The sequence below is a fragment of the Montipora foliosa genome, chromosome 14, assembly GCF_036669935.1.
Source record: "Montipora foliosa isolate CH-2021 chromosome 14, ASM3666993v2, whole genome shotgun sequence".
Lineage (NCBI taxonomy): Eukaryota > Metazoa > Cnidaria > Anthozoa > Scleractinia > Acroporidae > Montipora > Montipora foliosa.
Window position 1 is genome coordinate 4,453,034 of NC_090882.1, and position 10,000 is coordinate 4,463,033.

At 39.3% G+C, this 10,000-nt stretch overlaps 2 protein-coding genes across 2 annotated transcripts in view; both read left to right on the forward strand.

Moving 5' to 3' along the window:
- The window catches only part of LOC137985533 (alpha-1,6-mannosylglycoprotein 6-beta-N-acetylglucosaminyltransferase A-like), a 39,033-nt gene extending 29,938 nt beyond the window's left edge, over positions 1-9,095 (forward strand). Inside the window, exons 11-16 of the mRNA XM_068833152.1 lie at positions 179-274; positions 591-674; positions 1,974-2,036; positions 4,265-4,339; positions 7,138-7,292; positions 8,883-9,095. Of these exons, the coding sequence (XP_068689253.1) occupies positions 179-274; positions 591-674; positions 1,974-2,036; positions 4,265-4,339; positions 7,138-7,292; positions 8,883-9,093 (684 nt within the window). The 3' untranslated portion in view covers positions 9,094-9,095. The remainder of the gene's footprint in view (positions 1-178; positions 275-590; positions 675-1,973; positions 2,037-4,264; positions 4,340-7,137; positions 7,293-8,882) is intronic.
- A 717-nt stretch (positions 9,096-9,812) lies between these two features.
- The window catches only part of LOC137985681 (neuroglobin-like), a 9,716-nt gene continuing 9,528 nt past the window's right edge, over positions 9,813-10,000 (forward strand). The window contains exon 1 of the mRNA XM_068833342.1: positions 9,813-10,000. This exon is cut by the window's right edge and continues 120 nt beyond it. Within this exon, the coding sequence (XP_068689443.1) occupies positions 9,966-10,000 (35 nt within the window). The 5' untranslated portion in view covers positions 9,813-9,965.

Consider the following 10,000-nt stretch of genomic DNA (forward strand, 5'->3'; position numbering starts at 1 on the left):
AGTATCTATCTTGTCATGGAGTAGATACTTTTGGTGGAAATAACCAAATTGAGAACCTTTCTAGATTTTTATTTGCGTGTGTTTACTGTACCTTCATAGCTTCGTTGTCTAACATCTTTGCCAAATGCTCTCGTGGTTCCTTGTTCTCTAACAGAATTCGTGTTTGATCCAACTGTAGGTTGAAGAACTGCATAAGAATGGCATCCCTGATTATGTAATAAACCATGGATTGGTGAACGTTTCTACCCTGCTGGGCCTCTTTGCAAACAGCAAGGTACGAGAGGACAGTAGTTAAAAGATTTTCATTAAATAATTAGGATAGTGCGCTTGTGTAAACTGGGCTTTCTATCTAAAAGAGCAATTATGATCCAAGGTGTGGAATTTTATAAAACACTCTCAGTAGAGCATCCGCACTAAGTACTAATCGGAACGCGATCGGTTCAACTCGGGCTCAAAGCCCTCGGATTTTTTTCTCCGAATGGGCCCGAGTTACAACAAGTTGATAAGTGCATATCCCTTCAGAATCTTGTCAGAATTCAATTACGTAAGATCTTTTTTGAAGTTTCTTTTTTCCCCGCCGGCCTCAACAGCTCTTCGTTGGACTTGGCGTTCCTTTTGAAGGGCCAGCACCTATTGAGGCTTTGGCTAATGGATGCTTCTTTATTAATCCCAAGGTAAGCCTTGACATTTCTTAGTTTCTTTTGCTCGTGTTACACCCTATATTTATGTAATAAAAAATTAGCAGCAGTGTTTTATCCACCTCCTGTTTTTAAACCCGATAAAACACGAAATTGAAAAAAGATGAAAAAGAAAAGAAACATTGGTAAGACTATTCAAGACATCTAAAATTCCAAACGATACTCGTAAAGTTTCTAAAATTCTCTTAATATATTTACTCATTTGGCTATAGAAATCCATTGACGATTACGTCATAACTTTAAAAGTCCAAAGTCCAAAGAAAGTTAATAAATTCGAATGCGGTATTATTGTTATTATTTGTTGCGATTCTCTCCAGTTCTCTGGTGTTCTTCTGGCAAGATGTGCATACCAAGGATGGCTGACACTGTGCACTTCCAAAAAAGTCAGAGAGACTTAACTTCCTATACCAAACCTTTGCATTCGTAGAAACAGTTCCAAGTGCACCAATCACTATGGGTATTACGACCACTTTCGGGGGTTCTGGTGCAATTATTTTTAACTTCAAGCGCTAGTTCTTGATACCGTTCCCACCTTCTCAGTAGTCAGGATATTTTGGTCAGTGGCACAGCTATGTTGACAAGTGTCCATTTCTGTGTGTCTTATTATTATCATCATCATCATCATCATCATCATCATCATTATATTATTATATTATTATTAAATACACACAGCTGTTGATGGCATTGGAGCTAGTTCCTTCACTGGCTCCGTCCGGGCAACAAGTTGCCTGGGAAAGCGAAGCGACAACCCTTGTTTTTTTTTTTTCTTCTGTTCCCTACATCCCTAGCAACTTCCTAAGAATTATTTCCAAAAGTAGCTGAAAACAAAGGTGTTGAGTCACAACAAGGACCCCAGACATTATTATCATTATTATTATTATTATTATTATTAATTTATTATTATTATTATTATTATTATTATTATTATTATTATTATTATTATATACTCAACGAAGTGTCGTTTCTGATTGGTCAATGACGAGTGCATAAAGAGGTTATAGAGTGCAATACGGAAGTTACTATGGAAACAAAGCAATGGGGTGATTTTGTTGTGAATATATAATAAATAGAAAATCGTATGAATGCGAGTGCATTTGTAATGCATATTAAATGATTTATTATTTTATGATTATTACTATTGTAAAATTTAGATTTTTCTTTGATTTTGTTATAAAAATTATGTTATTATTATTATTATTATTATTATTATTATTATTATTATTATTATTATTATCATTTCCTCTTCATTATCATTACTATTATTGTTATTTTCAGTTCGATCCTCCTTATGATAGAGTGAATCATCCTTTTTACAAAGGCAAACCAATGAACAGAAAGGTAAGCAAACGTACTATACTGCAATATGTACATAAGAGATTGTACGGCAATTATTTGGGAACAGATTAAGACTGATCGGCGCTGGTAAAAATATCCACGCATCCGAAGGATACTAAATTAAAAATGCGCATTTTAGAATTGATTTAAGGACGTTCGCGAGAAAATTTTTCAACATTGATTTTTTCGGAAACTTTTACCTCTGTAAGATGATGAGTTAGTTATGTCAGAAATGTAAAAAAAAAATGAGGGGTCACCGACTTCGTTTTGGAGAGAATATGTCCGGAAAAACACCCAAAAATGTGACAAAATCGGGCTTCGTTAGCGGATAAGGCCAGTGTCTGTAAACCCAAATATATTGCAATCAAGTCTTTGAAGTGAAATCTTCTCTGCCAAATATTATTAAGTGGACTTATTAAGTGAATTTAGTCAGCTGGTGAGGTTCCTTAAAGATCAAGTTCGCATTTAGCGACCACAGTTTCACGCGCCTTGCAGCCGCAAGATGGCAGGATTCCATGTCCGTCCCGTGAGCAGAAATCTTGAAATTTTTTTAACTTCTCACTTTGATTTTTTGTTCATTTTTGGACAACGTGGAGAGAAATGTAAATAAAATCCGTTTCTGGAAAGAAAAATAGGGGTCACCGAACGTCCAAGACCGTTAAATCCAGGCAAAGCTACAGTAACTCATTGATCTTCGAAAACTCCTTCCTCAGAACGGCTACCCACAAGGCATAATCAACTATCATATCAACGATGTTTTGAACAAAAACAGACAACATCAGCATAGCGATCCAGTGTCTACAGTTCCTAAGAAAGATATTGTTATCCTACTTCCCTACTTAGGTTTGCAAAGCAACCAAGTCGCTAAACGCCTGAAATCTTGTGTGTACAAATTCTACTCTTGTGTTAACCTTAAGATTGTTTTTCAGAGCACTCGGTGTATAAAATCTTTCTTTCCTTACAAGGACCGTATTAATCGTTCACAACAATCCAGAGTTATTTACAGAGCAAATTGTTGGGATTGTAATGGTTTTTACATCGGTAAAACTAAACGGCGGCTTCACGATAGAAAAACCGAACATTTTAAGGCCCTAGCTAAAAATGACAATACTTCAGCCATTGCTGACCACGTCAAGGCCACTGGACATAACATCAAGTGGGATCATTTTGATATTTTAGCGAAGGGCAAAACTGACTATCATTGTAAAATAAAAGAGACCTTCTTTATTCAAGAACTTGAGCCAGCTTTCAACGTCAACGTCGGAAGTGAAAAGCTGATGCTTTATTAATCTTTTCTGTTTTTATTATTATTATAATTATTATTATTATATATTTTACTGTTAAGTATTTGCTTAATCTAGGTTCCAGTCCCCTCATCCGATTTGTTATATATAAATAGCTGTTTTAAATTTCAACGGTTACTTTTGAAAATGTATGTAGAGCACATACGAAACGTCAAGTCATTATCAAAATGAAAAAGTTCAATATGTTTATCACTGCTGTTTGTGTCTTATTTTTGATCAAACTACGATGGCCCAAGAACAAAAGTATTGAGGGGTTTTGTTTTATTTTTTGTTCTAACTCACTTTTTAAGGAGAATTTTAGTGAACTCCAGACTTGCCTGGGAAACCAGCGTTTCTGAGTGTTCTATTTTAAATATTTCCTGTGGAAGGAGGGGTAGGGAGGGGGCATGCCCCCAGACCCCCTTAGGTAGCTCGCGCCTTTCGCGCTCGCAAGGCGCTAAGACGCCAAGAAATCATGTCCGGTGCTTACAGAAATATGTCCGCTACTTCACAAAACTTTCGAAAACCCTGAATAGTCGTTGTGCATGCGAACGTATAGGCTGTGAGCTCTGGTAATTTCGACGGCAACCGCAACTCGCCATGAGTAAGCAATACCGCCCTGCTCGCATTTTAGAGCGTTTCTTTCCCGTAGACTGCCGAAAAACGTTGCCATTACAACACCAGTAACACTAAAGATAACAATAACAAGTTTCGCGTGCAATTTTTGTTGGTTTTTGCGTCATTGCAAAAACGTTTTCGCTCCTTTGAGACGACCTTCCATTGTAACTTTAAACCTTCACAAAACGTCATCGACGCCATGTTGATGGACAAAAACAATAGACTTCTTCCTCACTAGCTACCTGCGTCCTTGTCTTTCCTGTCTCGAGAGTTTTTTTTTTTAGATCACGGAACAACACTTATATGTTTGTAACGGTGATTTCGTTACAGGTCATTCCGCACGTACCTTATGAGTTCACCATGAAAGGAATGGTTGAGCGTGTAAATGCCTACGTGGAACACCAGGTACATCCCAATAGCCCTTTTTACGGTTAGTTTTTCTTATTTGCATTATAATGTAATCTGACGTGAGTGCGAAGCAATTTCGGGTTAAAACTACAAAATAGCCCGAAATTGCCCGACATACATGCTAGATTATATTGTATTGCAAATGAGAAAAACTAACTGTGAAAAGGGGTGTTACAATTCATCTAAGCCTCCCGCTCCTCCCCAAAGAAAATCGCCCTCCCGACTCCTCCCCCCGTGACTTCAAAGTCTACGCCTTTGCTACCTATTTCCAACAAGAAGGTAAAAAGGATAAAGGTTAGCGTTATTTTTAGCTTAGGGTAAATGCAGCTGTTTATCCTTAGGGTAAATGCAGCTGTTTATCCTTAGGGTAAATGCAGCCGTTTATCCTTAGGGTAAATGCAGCCGTTTATCCTTAGGGTAAATGCAGCTGTTTATCCTTAGGGTAAATGCAGCCGTTTATCCTTAGGGTAAATGCAGCCGTTTATCCTTAGGGTAAATGCAGCCGTTTATCCTTAGGGTAAATGCAGCCGTTTATCCTTAGGGTAAATGCAGCCGTTTATCCTTAGGGTAAATGCAGCCGTTTATCCTTAGGGTAAATGCAGCCGTTTATCCTTAGGGTAAATGCAGCTGTTTATCCTTAGGGTAAATGCAGCTGTTTATCCTTAGGGTAAATGCAGCTGTTTATCTTTACTTGAGGAGCAGCATTTGGGGGACACTTTGTGACGTCAATTGTCTGTATTCCGAGACGCGAGTGATGTTGAAGTTAGGGAGAAGAGCTACAGTAGGGGACACTTATTGAAATCTGGCTGCATATACTTATGTTGCTGCTTGTCAGTCACGTTTTCCAGACTGTTGTGTTTCGAAGACACCGCTCCGGTAGATTTTCAAACGTAACTGGGAAACCCAGTAAATCGAAGCATTTTGGGGGCAAGAGACTCGATGAAGAACTACACTTTTCCACGTACCCATTCCCCTCGCCCTGAAGGGACAATACGTCCTCGAAAGCTCTTCTCCATTGGAATCGGCTTGGGATGTGATTTCTGTTTTCAATCAATCGATTTAGAGCGAGTTTCAATAGAGTGTCGTAAAACCAAAATCAAAGTAATTACTTTGGCCAATCAAAAAGAACGGAGGCAATCCAGTAAACCAATCAAAACTCGAAGTAATTACACAAAGCGCGGGAAAATGTGCACGCGCGAGCCACGATTGGTTTTGGTTGACAAAATGGCGCGAGAACTTTGAACCAATCACTGAGTGAAGTAACGCAAAACCGAAGCAATTCGCTAATTACTTTCGACACTCGACTGAAAACCGCTCTAACAAGAAGCCCATAACCTAGGAGTGTCTATCTCTCTTACTTGGCCTTGGCCCATTAGGTTACTATATTATCCAAATGTATGGCCAATCAGATTGGCCCTTGTGACCACAACACCTTTGATTGGTGTGCAACTGACCAAGTAGCCACCCGATGGAGTGCTCGTGCTTAATGTAAAATCATGGATCGAGCAAGGAACAAAACACCGCCAAGTTTTCTTTGCCTCAAAAATTTAGCAGTAGCCGTCCTAAAAGTAGATAATAGACCTTACACATAAATGGAGGTCAATTTACAATTCTTTTGTCGAAGTGCAAATTAGCCTACCAAGCCTCGATACCATACAGTGAATTGAAAAGAATTCGTGCTCTAAAATGAGGCTTGGTAGGCTAATTTGCACGTGAACAAAAGAATTATAAATGTAACCGCCATTTATGAATAAGGTCCATTTGTACGCTCAAATTCGGGAATTACTCGTAGTCATGCAGAGTACAACAATAAAATGCGTGTGGCAAGTGCAGCACGATTATTTTCGCTCTTTTAACCAATGACATTCTTGTTTTGTGTCGTTGTCGTAGCCGTAGCCGTAGCCGTCGTCGTTTCTTAAGCCGGAGACAACACGGTTCAACATTTGTTGATCAACAAATGTTGCAGCTGTTGTTGAACAAATGTTGAACAATGTGTCATGCCATGTTGAATGTTGAAATATGCCATTCAGCACGTTGAACGATGTTAAACGAAAATAAAGACCAGCTCTATTCCGTTCAACACGTCTGTGCAACATTGTTCAACATTTGTGAGCAACAAATGTTTCAGAATGTTGAACCGTGTTCCCTTCGGCTTAATACTCCCTAATACCGGAAACTGATGGGTCCCATTCCATCGCGGATCGGGGCTTCTGGGTAAAGGACGACGCCTACTATTGTTATTGCGCATACGTTCTGCGCATCTCGAGACTCTCTGGTTTCCTATGGGTGATGCTTACTAATACAGGGATATTTTTGCGCGGTTTAGAACTATGCGGAAAAAGAAGAACTTAGCAAGCGCTCTTGCTATCCAAAAAGAAAATTGGGGGTAACCATGCATTTTTCAGAGACAATTAAGTTTCAATTTAGAAAAGAACGTCGTACATTGCTTTGTATTTCACGGCTTTTTACAAATATTGTTGATTAATTATCTTTGAAAAATACGTGGTTACCCCCAATTTTCTTTAGGGATTTCAATAACACTTGTTAAGATCTGCTTTTCCCGCACACTCAGTAAAACACGCAAAAATACCTTTAAATTAGTAGGCACCGTCCTTAAGCAATTAGTTCCCCACGTGTCCCGGCTTAGTCTTTCCGTTGGGCGACGCTCGTCATAGCTTTTCCATGTGCATACTGAAAGCAGCCTGGGTCTTCCTCGCGGTGTGTTCTGTCAAGCAAAGAGCTTCACTACTTATAACTTAACTATGCATGCTACCTTTGTTTCCCGAAATTAAAAGGACTTTTGTAAACCCAGCATATGGCCACCGATTGAGGAACTGAAAATCACCATGGGACAAAATGGTCAGTCGTGTGAGTTTGCTTGCCTCAACAAAGCACTCGTCTGTGAGCCAACGTTTTTCACTGCAATCAACACTGAAGAAACACTAAAAGGGTGAGAATGCGGAAAATTCAGTCAGTTTTTAAAGGAACGAGGCGCTCCACAATGTGCTATTTTGTCATTTAATGAGGTGCAAATGAGATGCAAAGGTGGTTTTCCGCAATCCTGCACCACATTGGAATCTCTAATTCTCTAGTTCATTTGGGTGGGGGGTTATTTGCATTAAAGCAATGGATATTAACTTCACTGAAGCATGATACAGTCCCAAGAGTAAATAACTTGTATTGTTTTCATGTAAATACCCCCTTAAAACGAATTGCATTATGGGATGGTGAAAATAGTCAATGCCTTGATTTTAGTAGTTAACTTATACGACGCTTACACTATAAATGTGTTCTAAAGTTCTTTTTTCATCCTGATTATATACTCGACAGAAAATCGCATTTCTGATTGGTCAATGACGAATGCACAAATAGGTTTTAGAACATCATAGTTGTAGTCAGGCGTAATAATAAAAGGAATTAAAAATTTGTTGTCACGAACTAAAACATTTTTTTTTTATGAACGTTTCGGTTAAAATACTATAACCTTCCTCAGCATAAAATGGCTTACGAATGTAAATGAGCGCGTTTTTGAGACGCGGACGGCAACCGGAAGTGAGCCGTTTTCACTTTTAACTTGTCTTCACACAACCACATTTACATTGCCAAGTATCTTTTCGCCATTAGAGATGATTAGTATAAAAATCTGGGAGACACCACTGTCCTGTCACGTGAAATGGTCTCTTCCGGTTGCCGTCCGCGTCTCAAAAACGCGCGTGCTAAAGATCCCTATTGGCAGCTTAGCAGCAGACGTTGTAGTTGCTCGGGTACTTTGTATGAACTTGCTCGGACATATGGCGAGTGCAATTGTGAGAACTTTCAAAACATCACTCTTGCACATAAATCCCGAAATTCTTTCCGGTTCAAACCATTTTCTCCTAAAAAGTTAAATTCTTTTTTCTTCCTGTTCGAAACCACGTATTCCAATACTGTCTTTCATCCAGAAGTTTTATAATTAGAATCTCGAACACCTGTTTGCATGCTTAAAAACCTGCATTTACATACGACAATTTTAAATTTGTGATTTTATGACTTCATTTCTTGCTCCAGCTAGCTCAGTTCTGAATATAAATGAAACGGACCATTAAGTTGAAAACTGTAATTAAAGTTAACCCTCGTCTGTTTCAAATGAAAGTTTACGATTCCGTCCGTCAGGTGTTGAGCAGACCCATTTTCAAAGTTTGAAGTGAAAATAGAAGTGGTTTTTCTTCGCCAATCTTCGTTGTAGCTTCTTGGTTTTCTTTCAGAAGCATGATTAGTGTGCATCGCGGCAAGTTAGCACTGTTGTGTTCCAAGCCAACATAAACGGGTAGTCGAAGTTAGACTACGGTTTACGACAATCGTTTTAACTTCTTTTGAGTTGCTTTAAGAATATTTTAACGCTTTTCTTCTCTTTTCCGGTCTTCTCGATATTTTTGTCAACAAGAAACAACCGTTATAAATGAAAATTAAAAGGACTTGAAACCGGCGTAGTTTGTTAAAAAACCGCGTTTGAATCACCGGCCTCAAGAGCGTTAATTTTGTTGTTGTTGTTTCTTTGCAGCTTTGGTGTTCCTTGCGATACGTTTTCTTCCGCATTATTGCATAACGAACGTATTTTAGCACCTTCAATAAAAGCATCAGATAATTCATGCCAGCTACAAAACAATTCCATGCTCTTCAGCTGCCGAGGGGCCAAGCCTGGTGTGTGGCGAATCTGCCCATGTCGCTCATATCGCAAAGAACAAACGGCCTTGTGTGAATCTTGTTTCTGAAGGAACGCTGCATCTTGGCTACGTCAAACTCTGTAGTGAATGGATGTGTGCGCGACGAGTGGACATCAAAGAGAAACCACAATCCAAGACAAATTTCACTGGGACACTCCTGTACACGATTCATTTTCCTGAGGCGGCACCTCCTGCCTTTGCCCCTTCTCTACCCCCCTCGCCAATCAATATTGACAGCAGACTAAGCTGATGCCACATTGGACATTTAACATTGAATGAGGGGGTAGTGGGAGAGGGAGAATAAATAGACCCGTTTTCACGAGGAAAATAAGTTTGAAGATTATAGAAAGCTTAATTAATGCACGCAACGTTTTGGAGCCGCGGTGGACAACCGGGCGTGAGATTTTTTTCCTTCTGCAGACACTACCACTATTGCAGACGATTGGTTTCAGAAATCTAGGAAAAACTTCTGTCCTATCATACAAACTGTTTACTTCCTGTTTCTGTCCGTGGCTCAAGAACGTAGTTTGCATGAAAATTGCAATTGTGTCCTATTTAATTTGTCAGGCTAGTAACTGAAATGAAGAGTGTAAATTAATTAAAATAGTTGCTTCGGAGCTAGTTGTTCAAAACGGCACAGCTTGCAGGTTCAACGGGGTAGCAATTTTAGGCACACCACACATGAAAAGAGTGGAACACTCAGTCACCATGGCAACTTTGCAAATTGTATGAAAACGTCATCAACTCGTTTCCAAGGTGCCCATGATTACCAGCGCTTCGTCGACCTCTATTCACACACACACACACACACTCTGCATGGGAGAAGGTTTCACTCGAACGTGTTTACAACAAAGTGTGGATTTAATGTGCTGTAGCCCAATAACACTCAGGAAACTGAATTTTGGGCTTTGAAATTTAATATGGGATGTTCAAGCTCGATGCCAGCAAATGGAAC